General features: G+C 40.7%; 2 protein-coding genes across 7 annotated transcripts; one reads left to right on the top strand and one right to left on the bottom strand.

The window, feature by feature from the left end:
• The first annotated feature begins 254 nt into the window (after positions 1–254).
• LOC124885066 (protein FAM181A-like) lies at positions 255–1,931 on the top strand. The gene is made up of 2 exons (XM_047393259.1): positions 255–654; positions 744–1,931. Exon 2 carries the CDS (start codon positions 816–818, stop codon positions 1,590–1,592), a length of 777 nt encoding a protein of 258 aa, XP_047249215.1. The 5' UTR covers positions 255–654; positions 744–815; the 3' UTR covers positions 1,593–1,931.
• A 68-nt stretch (positions 1,932–1,999) lies between these two features.
• LOC124885063 (ankyrin repeat and SOCS box protein 2-like) lies at positions 2,000–15,386 on the bottom strand. Of its 6 annotated transcripts, XM_047393254.1 has the most exons (13): positions 15,022–15,386; positions 14,642–14,742; positions 13,497–13,706; positions 13,048–13,268; positions 12,789–12,880; positions 12,369–12,565; positions 9,302–9,471; positions 7,097–7,252; positions 6,770–7,015; positions 6,518–6,689; positions 2,625–3,216; positions 2,382–2,535; positions 2,000–2,267 (listed from the first exon to the last, which is right to left on the bottom strand). In XM_047393254.1, the coding sequence occupies exons 6-13, from the start codon at positions 12,524–12,526 to the stop codon at positions 2,137–2,139; spliced, it is 1,779 nt and encodes a 592-aa protein (XP_047249210.1). In that variant the 5' UTR covers positions 12,527–12,565; positions 12,789–12,880; positions 13,048–13,268; positions 13,497–13,706; positions 14,642–14,742; positions 15,022–15,386; the 3' UTR covers positions 2,000–2,136. The 6 variants fall into 6 exon arrangements, with proteins under 6 accessions (XP_047249210.1, XP_047249211.1, XP_047249213.1 ...); XM_047393255.1 differs by lacking the exon at positions 13,497–13,706 and having other exon boundaries at positions 13,048–13,124; XM_047393257.1 differs by lacking the exons at positions 14,642–14,742; positions 15,022–15,386 and having other exon boundaries at positions 9,302–9,441; positions 13,497–13,915.
• Between the last annotated feature and the right edge of the window lie 1,918 nt (positions 15,387–17,304).

Genomic DNA, 17,304 nt, shown 5'->3' on the forward strand with positions numbered 1-17,304 from the left:
ATGGCAATTCTATGGGCTTTGTCTGAGTCTTTTTCCTTCATGACGACTCGATTTAAGTCTCTAAATGTTTGACTACAAATGCAGGAGTGCTATCCAGCTCCTTCCCCTTTGTCCCACCAGGTTTGAATGAGTAATTCAGCCTTTGTGTCGCTCGATTGAGGGGGCAAACAGAAAGACAAGATTCTTGAGCGTTCAAGCCCCTTTCCATGGTTATGCGCTCCTTAGATTCCCCCCCCCCCCCCCACCAAATCCTACAGCTGACATAATGTGGAAGGCATTAAACCTCAACTTTAACCTGTGAAAGAGGAATCTAAAACATGTCCAATACCACGGAGTGAATTTATATTAAATTATTTTTATTTGTGTATAAACGGGCAGTTTTAGGAATTATTACCTCCTGCAGTTTAGGACAAATATCGCGTTACCCGTACGGGCTTTCCAGATCTCCATGGCAGCAATTTGCGCTGGTGAAGAATTTGATACCAAGGCGCTTGGAGACTGATTGGAGTGCATTGTAAGGGGTTTGGGGTCGCTGATTGGTTCAAGGGAAGGAGCATAACTACAAGGAGTTTATATTCATTCAACTTGTTGAAGTACCCCTGCAATCTGGAGGGAAGTTTCTACGAGGACGGTCTCTGAGGGAATCTACGAGTGGTGAGCATGGGTTTAAACATTTATCATTAAAATGTGAGATTTTGCTGGTGCGCAATTACGCAGAGTCTAAACTAGTTTATATCTTCTAGACTGTGACGGTGGATTACTCTTCATATCTTTAACATGGACTGATGAAGTGAGCCAAAGAGCTTCTGGTAAAAATGTCAAGCGCAGACAGTGAAGTTAAAACGTTGCTCAACTTTGTCAATTTGGCATCCAGCGACATCAAGGCGGCCCTGGACAAATCCGCTCCCTGCCGGCGCTCTGTGGATCACCGGAAATACCTGCAGAAGCAGCTCAAGCGTTTCTCACAAAAGTTCTCAAGAGTCTCAAGGTGCCAGACGCTCAGATCTGCGGACTACAGGAGCGCCAGATCCGCAGGAGCTGAACGTCAAAGCGCAACAGTGATAGATAAGGCCAGCTCCGATGCGCAACACGTTCAGAGCGTCGGAAACGTGGAGCAGGTGCCCATGAGGAAACGACAGCTACCGGCCTCGTTTTGGGAGGAACCCAGGATAACCAAAACTAAGAGAGACACATCCTGTTTGGATTTGAGAAGAAGCAGCTCGGGAACATCTGATGGCAGCGAGAATGAAAAGAGGAAAAGGAGTCAGGACGACGCTCCAAAGACCGCAATCTCCTCCTCCAACCGGCGCAACTCTGCGGAAAAAGAAGTCCGGAAACTGGATCTGACTTCCCACCACTCTGTGAGCTTCTGCGGCTGCTGGCCCTTCCAGCTCCACGGACATCAGGTCCTCCACAGTCAAATCGTAGTGCCCCATCCTCCCATGGGTCTGTGGAGCAAAGCAGCAGGGCCAGGGCCGGAGAGATGTGAGCATCCTTATGGACAGAAACTTCACACACACGTTGTGGTTAAACCTATACCGACCAAACCCACAGCTCAGTCTCCGATCTTCAGCGTGTTTGGATTCGTTTAATCTGCCCATCACATGAGAAGGTGAAACTGTGACCTTTTTCTTTGTGTTTAAACCAGACACTCCCGGAAGCACTTACTAGAATGCTGCATCTATTTGTGATGTTTAAGCCCACAGGAATAAATTGCACTTTTTCAACAACAACAAAAAAAACTAATCAGCTTCACGTTTATGTCAGTTAAATTTCCCTCTCTTTGTCCACAGAGAAGGAGAAGGAAAAATGTGTTTTTGTACTCGTGAGCTGTCATGGTTACCCCTTTTAACAAGAAAAATCTGTCTTTGTCAGATAATGTTTGCAGAAATGACTTATTTTTAAATAAAAGACTCAAATTCTCTCAATAATTCCTTTTGGCAGGGTTCTTAAACACACAACCTAAATGACAGATTAAAGAGCCTGGCTGTCACATCGCTTAAAGTATAAATAGATATTTATACACAAGAGGGCCGTTACAGTTTTAAGGTTTGAAATATGACTAAAAAAAGAAACTGGAAGATAAATATATCTATGCACAAAAACACTAAAATCTGAGGTTTATCTATTTGAAAGTCAGTCATCTGGACTGAGATATGTTTTTAGTCTGCTTGGCAGAGGCAAGCTAGTAATAGATCTCCTTCTGTCTCTCCCAATCTGAGTCCAAATGCTTAATCTGCAAAGGTGCTGCAGCGGACGTGGTGACACTGAAATACAGAACAGAAGATAAGAACTATGTTAAAGAAATGCATGACATTTTTCTTTGAGGAAGTGAAAACAGTGTTTCCTTGTGTGTGTAATGATTTTTATCTGACACCTACATGACTTCCTTTTGATGGCGTGCCATTCTTCTCTGCCGTCCAGGAGCTCAGAGAGCTTGCTGCACAGCTGAACATGACCAACGTGCTCCAGCAACAAGTCTATGATGGGCCCGGCCCATTTACACATAGCTGGTGTTGAGATCCACTCACAGAACTGAAAACCATAAAAAAAGATCTTCATGACTTAAACCAGAAGTTAAATCACTCAGTGTGAAATGAACAGTGATTGTTGGTTTTGCCCACCTGTGTTACCCTTTCTGTCCTTTCATCGCAGTTTAAAGGAAGTGTACAATCATATCTATGGCTGACAGCAGTTCTTATGCTGGATCCTCTTAAAGGAGGGTGGGCGTCAGCACCGTATGTACAGGCGAAACAAGTGAGGGCATCACAGCCGTGGTTTAAAAGGCACTTCAGCAGAGGTAGATTATTCTTACAAAGTGTAACAAGAGCTGGGAATGTAGTAGCAAAAGATGGGAGTCTGACATTCATATCCGCCCCTCGCTCCAGAAGCAAGGACACGGTGCTGACACAGCCGTGATGTGCAGCCATCAGCAGAGGACTGACTGGATCTAGACTCAGGCTTGCACCGGCATTCACCAACACCTCCGCTGTCCTCCTGCTGCCGTGGGCAACAGCAAAGTAGAGAGCTGTGGTGCGTCGGTCGGCGTACTCAATGGAGTGACTGTGTGGCAGAGTGGCGTTCACGTCTGCACCAGTTTTCAGCAGCACGGCTGCCGCAGCGTGCCTATCGTACTGTGCTGCCAGGTGGAGGGGGCTGATCCAGCTGTGCCGGAGCTTGGCTCGGCTGGTAACCGAGACGAGCAGAGAAACAATCCTGAAAACAAAGGGAGCTGATTGATGACAGCGAGGAGAAGACAGCACACAGATATTGTGTTGTTGGAATTAATACAGACGTAGATTACAAATAACAGCATGTGGGGATTTAATGAATGAACTTCCACTACAGTATCAAACTAACCTGGACAGAGCTGTTACAGAATATCCTAATGATTTAATGTGAAAATCTAAATTTTATCGGTACGGAACTACCTCTTTTCATTTTTTTGACCAATATTGCGCAGAAGACCTCCATCATGACGTTACATTGAGATAAATTATTGTTTTATTCCACAGATTGTGTGCCTGAGACTGTCAGAACATGCAGTATTTATGACCCTGGGGCCGTTGTGATGAACTGTTCATTTAGACACCTGTGAATAAATGTTATTGTATTCTGCTAGTTTAGAACTCAGTAAGCTTTTGAAATGACCCATAATTAATTCACAGTCAGTTCTAACCTTTTAAATGCATTTTCTTCTCTTTTTGTCTCTTTCAGTAGAGCTTGTGTGGACTGTTTCCAGCTGTATATTTTATCTAAGCAAAAAGGTTTGAAAAATTAATAGGGTTATTTTTTCTATATTTTTTTTCTGTATTTGTCAGTCTATTTTTTACATGTACATGAACTTTGATGACATACTGTTCCTAATCTATAAGGTCCACTTTTTTGATGGACCACCGTTGCCAGCAATAGCCACTTTAACTATTGTGTAAACATCTTCCATGAGGTTTAGGAGTGTGTTCATAGGTAGATGAGAAAACCAGAATTGCAGCCTCTGCGATAATTCATCCCTAAGGTCTTCAAGAAGATTGAGGTCAGGACTAGGAACCAGTTTTATCAAGGCTGATCCATTGGGTTAACAATATGAATGCATATTTGTTTTATTTTACTGTGTCTATTTCTTTCGTTTATTGTGCTTTTTGATACTTTAGTCTTTAAAGTTCCAGCAACGATTTGTTTTTTCTTGCCTTGATGCACCTGAGACAAGTCAGTCCAGCAAGATGTTTACAACTCAGTTCTGAAGTCCAAGTAAGGAACCCACAGAGACGTTCATAGGCCAGTGCCAGGAGGGGGATGGGCAACCTGTATGATGGTAAATAGCCTGCACTTGTATAGTGCTTCATCAAGTCCGAGGACTCCAAAGAGCTTTACACTACAATCAATCATCCACCCATTCACACACTGACAGTGGTGAGCTACAATGTAGCCACAGCTACCCTGACAAACTGACAGAAGTGAGACTGCCATACAATCAGCACCACCGGACCCTGTGACCACCATCAGCAGCAAGGTGAGGGAAGTGTCTTGGCCAAGGACACAATGACTGAGATGTCAGACCAGGGATTCGAACCAGCAGCCTACCGTGGGTTCGGCCCTGGTGATGATAAAGACCTTCTTGGCTGAACAGCAGCTATATGTCAAGATATTCCTCATCAACAGCAACAGAAATATGTGTGCAGGAACTGACATCACAGTTTGAATCCAGACCAAATTTAGGAGTCTGCTTATCAGTTTTGCCATGTTGGATCAAAGGTGGCCAGAGTTAATGTAACAAAGATGTCTCACTTGCACTTAATTTCTTCTTTCCTTTTACAAACCTTTCCTTTACATTTAGACCAGACATTTTGAAATCCAAATAATGGGCAGGAGGGCTTGTGTTTACATTATAGAGTGAGAGTGAGAACCTTTATTAAAAGTAAATCTTCAGTCAGCTAATGATACCTTGATATTCATTCAAAGTTCCCTTCAGAAAGCCCCTTTAGAAGTTCATCTTTGATTGTTTGGCTTGATTCTTTAATTAATTAACTATTCATTAAACATATAAGTCATTATTAATAGCTAATTATTGATTCTATAAGTGCTTAGTTCCTATATAACTTTCAATTGACATGTCAATATTGTAATTAGGGGAATAATTATATTTTATAATAAATAAACCTAATTTCATTCTATAGAGTATGCAATAAGAGATCCCTGGCAAAGAGAATACATGACTTCAGATGTATTATTGGTAAACTTAAAATATATTTCATTTATTAAATTGATAACCTTTTTGACACATAACTGTAATTAAGTAAACTTATAAGTTGCTAAATTTATTGATCAACCAATTATAAGTCTGTATCTTTTCCTAAAAATTATACAATGTCTTGCCATCATTAAATGCAGCAAAAACACATATTGTTTACATACACAGATTACAGAGTAGACAGAATACAATATTCTAAATAATACCTTGGTGCCATTCAAGGTCCAGATAAGGATGTTCTGTTCATGTTCTAAAAGAACAGTAGATCTTCAGCTTATGTCAAAATCACATTTATGATAAACCAAACACTGTCGTTGCATTTAGTTTTACAATTAATTCAAGCACAACACATACTCCCTGTATTTTTCAAAAGCTGACAAATTACTATTTATCAAAAGATTATCAACAGAAGGTCCTGGGTTCAACTCCCAGCCAGGGGTCTTTCTGCATGGAGTTTGCATGTTCTCCCTGTGCATGCGTGGGTTCTCTCCGGGTACTCCGGCTTCCTCCCACAGTCCAAACACAAGACTGTTAGTTTAATTGGTCTATCTAAATTGCGCTTAGGTGTGAATGGGTGTGTGCATATTTGTTTGTCCTGTATGTCACTGTGTCGCCCTGCAATGGACTGGTGACCTGTCCAGGGTGTACCCCGCCTACCGCCCATAAACTGCTAGAGATGGGCACCAACTCCCCCATGACCCAGTATGGAAGAAGTGGGTATAGAAAATAGATGGATGATTAACAGTTGGAATTCAAATAAATGAAGTACATGAATTGTATGAGATTATATATTTTTTTTATCTACGGTATAGTTCCTTTTTTTTAAAAAAAAGAAATAAGTAAAATAGAGAAAAAGGAAAGACAAGTAAGAAAAAAGAAAGAACAGAAACAGAAAAAGGAAAGAAAGAAAGAAAGAAAGAAAGAAAGAAAAATTTGATAAAAAGGAAAAAACAGAAAAAAATAGAAATAGAAAAAAATGATGTGACATTACATCTAGAACTAGTCCGAAATAACTACAAAAACCTTCCACTTGGTTATATCCTGTGTTGTGCACACAATCACTTTGTATAGAGCAGATAAAACCTGTCACTGTCATTAACAGGGAAAAAAAGACGCTCCACATCCCTCCCCCACTGGACTGGATGCCGTGTTGATGTTTGACATTAAAATGAATTTGGCACAAAGTAAGCAAGCTCACAATATCCTCTCTATTACTTAATAAAACCACTGTTTTGTATCTGCGTGTTATAATAAGGAGTTCAGACTCACTCATGGTGTCCATACTGGGCAGCAACATGTAGAGGCAGCAGTCCGGAGTTATCAGGTTTATTGGCATCTGCGTTTTTTGTGAGGAGTAAAGCAACAACTTCTCCGTGTCCATTCTTACTGGCTTCATGCAGAGCTGTAAAACCCTCACATGTCTGCATGTTCACACCTGCTCCTGAAAAAACAGCAGCCCCTTGTCGGATTTAAAATGAAATCCAAGTCATCAAAGTGTGAATGTCTTTGGTGGAAAGCTACCTTTCTCAATGAGGTAACACAGCGCCCTCATCAGTCCTCGCTGAGCTGCTACAATAAGCGGTGTGATGCAGTAGGTGTTTGCCGGATTGATTGTGGCCCCAGCTCGGATCAGTATCTCGCAGATCTCTGTGTTATCTCTGGAAACAGCCTCATGGAGGGCTGTCCAGCCCTGACTGCACCGCTGGTTTACAGTGGCACCGTAGGACAGAATGAGGTTTACCATGTCCGCATTTTCCAGTTCACAAGCTGTGGAGACCGAGAACACATCATTCCACACACACCCGTATGTCGTGGCACTCCTTAACATCTCTGATTTCACAGCTGTACCTTTATACAAAGGAGTTTCTTTGTTACTGCTGCAGATGTCGGGGTCAGCGCCTGACTCCAGAAGGCACTGCACGCAGGGCAACTGTTCACATGACACGGCCAGCAGCAAAGCAGTCTGTTCCTGCAGGGTCCGCTTGTCCACTGAACCTGGATGGGCTGCAGCAGAAAAAACACAGACCCTAACAACCATCTTTAAGCATTTAGAAAATGTGAAAAGCTAAAAAGTGAAACAAAAATGTACTGAATCTCATTGTTATCCTTCATAGGACCATAATTTACACACTGGCTAAATCCCATTTGCTTGGGTTACCACTAACATTCCCCACTTCCCTTTGTTGGCACTTAATTCAGGAAATGGTAAAATACCACTGAGAAACTAGGCAGTAATTATCAATGCTGCCACAAGCAACATGTTGCTGCGTATTAAGGAAGAACAAAAATGTAATGTGAAATGTACCCTATTCACAAATAATTGTAAATTGTCAATAATGTTTGCCAGTATGCAGTTGGAACCAGATTTTCACATACACTGTATAAAAAGACACAAAACCTTTTTTCTCTGTCAGACATTAAATCAGACAAAACATCTCCTGTTTTAGGTCAGTTAGGATTACCAACATTTTTTTTTTTTTTGAGAATTTAATTAACTTACATCAAATTCATAAATTTACATACATTTCACCAAGTGTTTGGTAGAGTTCCCTCTTAACTGAATGACTTGGGTCAAACCTGTTCGGCATCCCTCCACACACACATCTTCTCAGCTCCACCCAGAATTTCTCTAGAGGATCGAGGTTTTGTGGTGGCCACTTCAAAAGATTGGCTTTGTTGTCCCTAAGCCACCTCGTAACTAATTTGTAACACCCTGGCTAATGTCAAGAGACATCGCTTTAACATTTCCACATAATGTCATGTACTTTGTGAGCTGCACCAGTCTTTCCTGCAACAAAACAGCCACACAGCATGATGCTGCCACCCCCGTACTTCACAGCTGGACTGGTAATCCCAGTCTTGCAAGCTTTCCCCTTTTTCTTTTAAATACAACAATGGCTAAAAAAAACTTCAATTATAGTTTCATCACACAATAAGACATGTCTCCAGAAATTAAATATTTGTCCCTGTTTACATTTTCAAACTGTAAATAGCCTTTTTTATGCTGCTTCTTGAGTGAGAGCTTCTTCCTCGCTGAGGGGCATTTAAGCATGCTGTGGATAGTGACATTCTTACACCAACATCTTCCTAAGATCTTTGGATTTTGTTCTGGGGTTGATTCACACATTTCAAACCAAAGCATGTTTATCTCTCGGACACAGAACCCGTCTCCTTCCCGTTCCTGGTATAAAAGCTGGACATTACCATGGTGTTTAGACTCACATTTAATAGTTTGAACTGATCAGTTTGGTCACCCTTAGGCTTCTGGAAATTGGACCCAAGTATGAAATAGTCTTGATGAGATATATGCTTTTAGTAATCTTCTCGCTCTTTATTCTGACATTTAGCACATAGAAATACTTTTGGTAACCCTAATTGACCTAAATTAGAACATTTTTAGCCAGATTTAATGAGAAAAAAGCATATGTCTTTTTAATACAGTTAAATCTGAGTTTCAACTGTAGTAACAACAAAAAAAAACTACCCTCTATATACAGGAGTTGGTCAAAAATTGCAGACTTTTATAAGTATACTCATTTGCCTGCAAATATACTTCAACATGTCAGTACTTTATATACTTAGTACAACAATATTCCCCTAAGGTAATACATTGGAGTACATAAAACCTGGTTATCTTTACCTTCTTGTATGTTTTGGTTTTGCATTAGAATCCATTGAACCAATAGATATTTTAAATTAAGAAATGTGTGCTCTTTGGCTTTTAAAATAATACATAACAATAATAATCAATGAGATTAAGCCTAATATATCAGAACACTTAAAATGGCTCATTGATTGAATACGGAGCCATAAACATATGTTGATTAAGAAACTATTTATATTTGTGATAAGATTTGCAAGCAAAGCGTCCACCTCTTTGTTTTCAAGTGTGCCCCTGAGTAGTTTCCCTTTTCAGCAGCTGCAGAGGTATTTCACTAGCCCTCCCTGTACTCCACAACAATTAAGACCTCCTGCCCCTAATTAATGCAGTCCTAAGTGTTAAGGATGAGGAAAAGAGATTGAAAATGGGATTCAGATGCAGAATGTCTTTACCCTTCAACAGGGTCCTCAGGCAGTCAGTCTGTCCAGAATAGGCAGCCTCATGCAAAGGTAGCCATCCATTGTTGTTTTCCTTCAGGAGGCTGTGGGAGGAGGATGCTGCCAGATCATTCAGGGTTTCCACATCTCCACTCCTGATGGCAAAAACCACAGGGTCAGCATCCCTGGAAGGGAGGAGAAACAGCAGTGAAGTATGATTACAGATGAACAGAAAAACAACATCCTTCAATCTTTTGCCTAAATTGTTTTATCTGAAATGCTGTAATAATTCTCAAGCACGATGGGAGTCAGTGCTGCACACAAGCCTGCACACACCGAGCCACTATGAACGCATCAGCCGCTCCAACAAACACTCACTCTTGCGGCTCTGGTGATCCTCCTCTCCTGTTTTCTCCCTGCAGTCGCGACAGATCATCTCCACATTTACGTCCTGCGTTACGGAACTGAGATAAATAGCTGGAATAGTTGAATTTGGTCATCGTGGCGGCGGATTTGCTGGCTGTGACGGAAAAGCAGCGGCGGGGTTCGAGGCGCCGCGCCGCTCAGGGCGCAGCTGCTCGGATTATTTTGGGAAAGAAGCGTCAGGAGGTGGTTTGACGGCTGCAGCCTTATATGACAAAGACTCTGGACATCCAGAGAGATAAGCCAGACTGCTCTAAAGATAAGGGAGTCTACGCAGCGGCCCTGTCGCCTTTCTTTCTTTGCTGGAAATTGGCTGCTTTCCAAAACAAACCGTCACACTAATGTAAAATAAATAGAATAAACACTTTCAGTGATTCACGTCGTCTTTGCGAAAGTCAAATAAACTATTTGAAGTCCGCACTGACTGGTTAGCAATCTGAATCTAAAAGTATGTGCCAGAGTGACAAAAATGGTCATAAAATACCTATGATGGGTGTTATTTATAACAACCAGCCTTATCATAAACCAGCTTTGTTAAAAATAGAAATTTAAAGTTTAAGTAGTAAAATTCTACGCCAATTGTGTCTAAAATATAAATGAGAGTAAAGAAGTTAAAACATCCCAGATCATTGGTCATATGAGGTGTGCTAACAGGATCTCTGCACAGAGCTCATTTGTTTAGCTCCTCAAGTTTCTTTACATGCAAAAATGAAAGCTCATTGAGCCACTCAAGTTCAATGAGTGGCAGTTAAACCAGCAGAGGGAGGGGTTGAACTCAGAGACAGATAAGATGCAAATGTCTGACGTCATCAGGAAGTAAAATAAATAGTTCAGATCTGTACGTACTAAATACAGGTCAACATATTTAACTTATTGTCTCATATGGATGTACATTACATTGTAGATATTTAGAAAATATAGGAGGCCTGAAATGAAAAGGGGTGACGAATGTCTGGGACACACATGCAGCTTTAGAGCGTTGCTTCTGCTGGAAGCCACAGAATTTGCTACTCATTCAAATGAAAGCCATCTGCAATCATTGAAGGTTGTCAGAGCTGCAGCTGCAATTTTCTTTAAAATATACTCTTGGGTTTCTAGGTTGGAGATTTGAGGACTCATTAGAACTGAAAAATATTCCTCACACTGCAAGCAAGATTTAATAAACATATTATAAAGCTGTTGATTTGTCTCGGATGTTGGAGTGTGGAGCAGGGAATGAAGTCAAAACCGAGTTAATGTGTGACACACAAATTCAACTTTGCTGTTTAACCTACAAATTCTTTTTCTTTACAAATGTGCCATCAGTTAAAGGAAAATAATTAGGATTTCCAGTGTAAACATTAAAATGCAAAATTTATCGCAAAGAAGTACAAACTACCAACCACAAATGTACTTACTTTTTGTGCAAAGTTTATTATTAGAACTGAGGGATTTCATTAAACCAGTGGAACACAAAGTGCTGTAAAGTATCGATTCCTGAACATGTTCTTTAGTTTTAATGTGTAAAATGAATTGCAATCAGCTTTTATTGCTAATAGTAGATAGCATGACAACATTAGCAATGTCCACTATTTTCCGACTTGCAACAAAATGTTCTAAAACTCAGGTCTGATGTTATTCCCAACTCCAAGCCCCAAAGTCAAAAGTAAATCCAATGCAAGTGGGATTTGTCAACTGTTTGGATGCAAGCCACTATTAGCAATTAGCAATGTTCAAACAGTAAAAAAATAGATGGCAGCATGTCTGCGCATGGTTGAATGAGATGCACCCGGTCACAAATGCTAATAGATAGCAACTTTCCCTACATTTCATATACAGAGCAGTGTCGGATACTAAAATCAAAATTCCCAGTCAAAATTCTGATTTCAGCTGATGCTCTCACTGGGAACAGACAATTTAACTATGGTGGTGAACAAAAATTTTTACACTTCCTCTCTTATCATGGTGACTCAACACTAGTGCACCTCAAAAATTTCTGAAAATAATTTTAAATTGCATGTATCTTGGTATCTTGTTTACGAGTGATAATAGAGGATCAAACAGGAGATGGACAAACAGATTGGGGCTTCGTGTGCAGTAAAGCGGGTGCTGCTCCTGTCTGTTGTGGTGAAGTAAGAGCGGAGCCAAAAAGTAAAGCTTTTGGTTCCGACCCACTCCTATGATCATGATATATGAATAGTGACTGAAAGAATGAAATCCCAGAGACAAGCGGCCAAAATGAGCTTCTTCTGTAAGGCGGCTGGACTCAGCCTTAGAGATGGAGAGAGGAGCTACGTTATCCGGAGGGAGCTTGAAGTAGAGCCGCTGCTTCTCTGCATCGAAGGTGAGTTGAGGTGGTTCGGGCATCTGATCAGCATGCCTCCTGGGCGCCTCCTATTGGAGGTTTACATGGCACATCACACTGAGAGGAGACACTGGGGAAGATCCAGAACTCACTGGAAAGACTATATATCCCGTCTGACCTGGGAACACCTTGGGATCCCCCAGAATGCACTGGAGGGTGTCACCAGGGAGAAGAATGTCTGGGCTTCCCTCCTGGATCTGTTGCCCCAATAAGCTGAAAACAATGGATGGATGCATGCATGTCCATGGGGCAGCAATGTAATGCATGACAGTTTGTAATAGACAGATTTGACTTATATCCGTCTGTTTTCCTTACCGGAAGAAGTTTGGTGAAATGTGAAGGCTCTGGGAGCTGACAGCCAGTCTCTGCTTGAAATCACTGTTCAGTCTGTTGTAAAGAAACCTGGATCTGCTAACTGTAGTCATCCCTGGAAGAGCCCGAAGAAGCAGGATGTCTGACAGTGGGACTGCCATCTTCTTTACAAATAAAGGCAATGACCATGCAAATCAAATCTGAAAAAACAGACGTTAGAAATAGAAAGTGGGGATCAGAAAAAGTATAAAAATACAAATCCAGAGATCTAGAAATATGCAGACTGTATTAGAGGCCCGGTGCAATAAAGAAAGCAGATTTAAAGAAGAGTTCAGTGGACAGTTCATCTCCTCATTTAAAGAAGACGAACAGTGTGCTGGGAGAAGTCAGAGAGCAGCAGCTCGACATTTTCAAGTGGGATACCTTTTAAGGGCATGTACAAAAGTGTTCAGTTCCACTTGATTCTCCTGCTGCAGAGTTTATGTGTGCAGTATCAGTGACCCATCAAGCGTAGGCTAGGAATTATAATAACAAACGCATCTGAGAGAGGTGTTTTTTATATTTTACCTTAACAGACATCATACTTTAAACCAGTCAAAATACCTGGTTCACATTTACTGACATTGAGAGCAGCAAGATGAACACAATTAGATAACCGCAACTTAAAGATTTAAAGACTCACCATAACACAGCCTTCTTTGTCATCCTCTTTTAGAGAAGTTGCTCTTTGCGAAGCTGCCAGTGGAGTGTGAAAACGTGCTGGAGGAAACCAACAACATCTGATATTGGTTTCACAATTACTTCTGAGGAAGTGTTTATTAAAAAGGCTTCCTCATTGTCTACTGGAGGTGGCCTCTAGTGTTTGTCATGCATGTTTCGCAGGCACACTTTATCAAATTCAGTCTGCGATGGGGGAAGAAGTGGATAAAGCACACCTCTTATTTTATTTACTGTAGGTTATTTATAACAAGAGTAAGATTTGACATTTTTGGGTCAAAGTTGTGATACATTATCATAGTTATATGTTATATAACAAAATTAACAAGCAAGATGAAAATTAAATGTTTATTCAGTCTAAAACAAGACTAATCTACAGTTAAATGGCATTAAAAGACCAAAACCAGTGCTTACGTAGAATCTCAGAAATGTACCCTGGTATAGACTCCTGTTTTGTCAGGTTTGGACACGATCCTGTTGAACTTAATCATTTGTTTTGGGCCTCAGACTTCACATCTTTTGGGAGGTAGGTTTTAAGACAGGTTTAGGGAAGGTTTTAAGACAACTTCATGTGTAAGAGGAACATTGTCCCGAGTGCAATAACTGCCTTATTAGGGGTCGTCCCTACGGGCACAACAATAACAACACATCAGGCCAACGCAATAGCATTCATTACATTACTTGCAAGGCATTCATGTGGAAGAAAGCTGCTCCTCCATCTCGTAAGCAGTGGGTGGTAGATGGTATGTCCCACTTAAAGCTTGAACATTTGAAACATAACTTCAACTACTCTATTCAGAACTATAATATTACATGGCAGCCATTTCTTTTGTACTTTGAAACTGAATTCTCCTTGAAATTAAGTCCAGTCCTACCCCCTTTTCTTTCTTTTCTCTCCCCTTCCCTACTGAGGGCTTTGTGATATATTAGCACCTATTGTTACTGTTTTGTGAGTTGTACTGTTCTAAAATCTTTAAACTCAATAAAAAGACTTGAATAATAACAAAACCGGTGCTTGATTAACTTTGTGACAGCGAAATAAATCAGACATTGTACAAATATGTGTTCAAAGTAGAAGATTGAAAATCCTTAAACCTGACACCACTGGAGCAGAAAAACAAGTCTTAAATAAACACATATTTTGGCTCCAAGTCAGAACCTTGGGCTGGGTAATTATGATTGTTTTTAGAAGTTCACTACATTAGTTTTATTCATCAATACAGGAGTTACCTGTCTGGTGGCATGTTTCAGGAAATACCCAACTGGAAAAAATGAGCTGTGCCATTGAACTATCATAAACCATTACAAGGAATTCTGTGACAATTTTCCATGGCAAGAACATTTACCCAGGAAATATCAGGTTACATTTTCATTATTAGCAATGTTTAAGTTCCTATTAACAGCAGAAAAGTGCTTCAGGTGTTGGCGGCAGAACTCAGGATAGCAAAGCAAAGAAAAGTGCTTGGGTAATAGATATGGGTAATAGATTTAATGTTTTCATCTCAGATCTTGGCTTTAAATGAAAGAGACGGTGCTGCATCCATGCATGTGTATTTTACCTGCTTAGTCCTGGCAGAGGTTTGTCCATCTTCAGCTTTAAAAAGGTAAGAGTGTATACCCTGAGCAGGTTCCCAGTTCATCAAAGGGCAACACAGACACACTAGAAAGGCAGCCATGTACACACTTCATTAGATAATGTAACATAAAATGTTTTTGGACTGTAGGAGGAATCTGGGATATCCAGAGAAAGCCGACACATGTTGTGGGTGGAGAACATGCAAGCTCCATGCAGATCAACTGTGTGGCATCATGGGATACATGTTCAACATAAGCCTGAAGCTGAGAAAGTACCACGGCTGTGGAAGACCTCCTGTGGGGTACCAGTGTCAAAGACCACACACCTGAAGGACTTCAGCAGCTACAGACAGGTAGTACAGACCTTTTTGACTGTGGTGGCATCAGCGATCTTCTATGGTGTAGTTTGTTGGAGCAGCAGCTTATCCACAGCTGAGAGGAAGCAGTTAGATAAGCCCATCAGGAAGGCCAGATGTGTCCTACGATGCACCCTGGACACAGTGGAGGTGGTGAGGGACTGAAGGACTCTGGCACAAAATAACATCACTGTTGGACAATATTGCCCAACCCACGCACGAAGCTGTTGCAGAACTGGATGGTTCCTTCAGTGACAGACAGCTGTGCACCTGAGTGCACAAAGGTGCGTTACCAAGGATCCTTCATCCCAGCAGCTGTTGACTTTATAACCATCACTGCTCCCAACACACTTAATAGGTGTTTACATCCCTGCTGGTAGTTACAGTTTTTTCCATTTTTTGTAAAGTGTCTTTTCTCACGCACAAATACAAATGCGCTTTTTGTAATTTTTTTAAATCACCCTACTCAGTTGCACATTTCATGTGCCATTTTTAATAACTGCGTTTATTTTTAGGTTGTAATTGTTTTCCTTTACTGTACTGTCTACTCCTCCTTTTTGATTTTTATAATTGAGTGAGTACCAGTATGCTTCCACTTGCCTTTTATGTTGCTGCTGACACACCAGAATCTCCCCAGTGTGGGACAATAAAAAATATTTATTCTATTCTATTCTATTTTACGACACTTTGGGTGGCCTTGTTGCTGTTTTAATGCGATTTATAAATAAAGTGTTATGGTATTCTATTCTATATCCTTATCTCGGTTTGTTTTGTTACTGTATTTCCCAGCTTCCTTTGATAAAATAGAGGGCGATCACAATCAAAGACAACCCTGATTTCCTTGTTTTAAGATTTGGTTGAGTAATTGTTTTTGTTTGTCTAACCTTTGAGATTCCAGCCAGCTTTGTTTGTGTTTGGCCTGCTGTAAAAGTTTCTGTTTAGCTGCAAATCAGAGGGTTTTCTGCTCCAAAAGGAGAGGGTAGTCTATCACCATGGTAACAGACTCAGAGCACATCACCATGCTTTCCTATTTATTTATTTTGAATGGTTTCCTTATTATTATTATTATTATAGTTCTCTGGTTCCCTAGCTTTGCTCTTGTTTAGTGTCTCGTTGTGTGTTCATGTTTTAATATTGGTTCCCTTGCACTCTCCTATTTATTAGTTTCTTTTCTGTTACTCCTCTCATCATTAGTTTTCCTCTTTTAGTTATTAATTACTTGGTTTTAGTTCCCTTTACATTCATTGTCCCTCTTAGCTTAGTTCCTCTAGTTTATCTTTATTCTCCAGTCCCTCCTTTATAGGTTAGCTTTAGTTGTTGTTTACTTTTATTCTAGTCCTCGTTTCCTCTGCTTCATTCTCAGTTTGTTCCATCAGTGTTGGTTTAGGTTTGTTTACTTTTGTAGTTGGGGTTTCTTTATGGTTTCTATTCTCCTAAGTTCTTAGATCTTAGGTTCTTGTGTTCCCTCCAGTTTCTCAGTTTCCTTTAGTTCATGTTTATTCTTGATTCTTGTGCTTTATTTATCTTGGTCTATAGTTTCGTTTTGCTCTGCTCATTGTCTTGTTAATTAGTCCCTTTTCTCATGCGTAAGTCTTCGTATTAGGTTCACCTGGCCCTCTGTCTTCCCGCATGCCTGTTCAACACCCGTGTCTGTTTCCCCTGATTACCTACCCTATTGTTCCATGTCTACCTTCATCTGTATTTAAGTTAATCTTTGTCCTTTGTTCCATGCGGTGTCGTTGGTCTTCTATAGTCTGTCAGTTCTTGCCACATTTAGGTTTGTGCTGCGATCCAGTAACCAGGACTGTTTATTCATGAACTCTGTTACCTGGATCTTCTGTTAAGCCCGCATTGGCATTTGTAAGTTGGCTCGCTTCATTAAACTGTGATATTCTCTCCAACTATCTCCGCTTGTCCTGCATCCCTGGTCCACCACTCAAATTGAACTATGACAAAATAGGCACAAGCCTCCCATTGGATAATTACTGCTTGGCCGATTATGTTTCAGCTGGCAACACGTTATTTAAACCCAACTGTTGCAATGAGTAGCTTCTCATTCCTTAAACAACCATGTCATAGTGAACGTCATAGTGAACGTAAGAGCCTTTCCAGACGCACAATGCGAAGGAAACTCAAGGGATTGGGACTGAACAGCTGTGTAGCCTTAAGAAAACCACCAATCTATGAGGCTACCGGAAAAAAAGGCTTCAATGTGCTAGGGAGCATAAAGATTGGACTCTGGAGCAATGGAAGAAGGTCATATGGTCTGATGAGTCCAGATTTACCCTGTT

The sequence above is a fragment of the Girardinichthys multiradiatus genome, chromosome 19, assembly GCF_021462225.1.
Source record: "Girardinichthys multiradiatus isolate DD_20200921_A chromosome 19, DD_fGirMul_XY1, whole genome shotgun sequence".
Taxonomy (NCBI): domain Eukaryota; kingdom Metazoa; phylum Chordata; class Actinopteri; order Cyprinodontiformes; family Goodeidae; genus Girardinichthys; species Girardinichthys multiradiatus.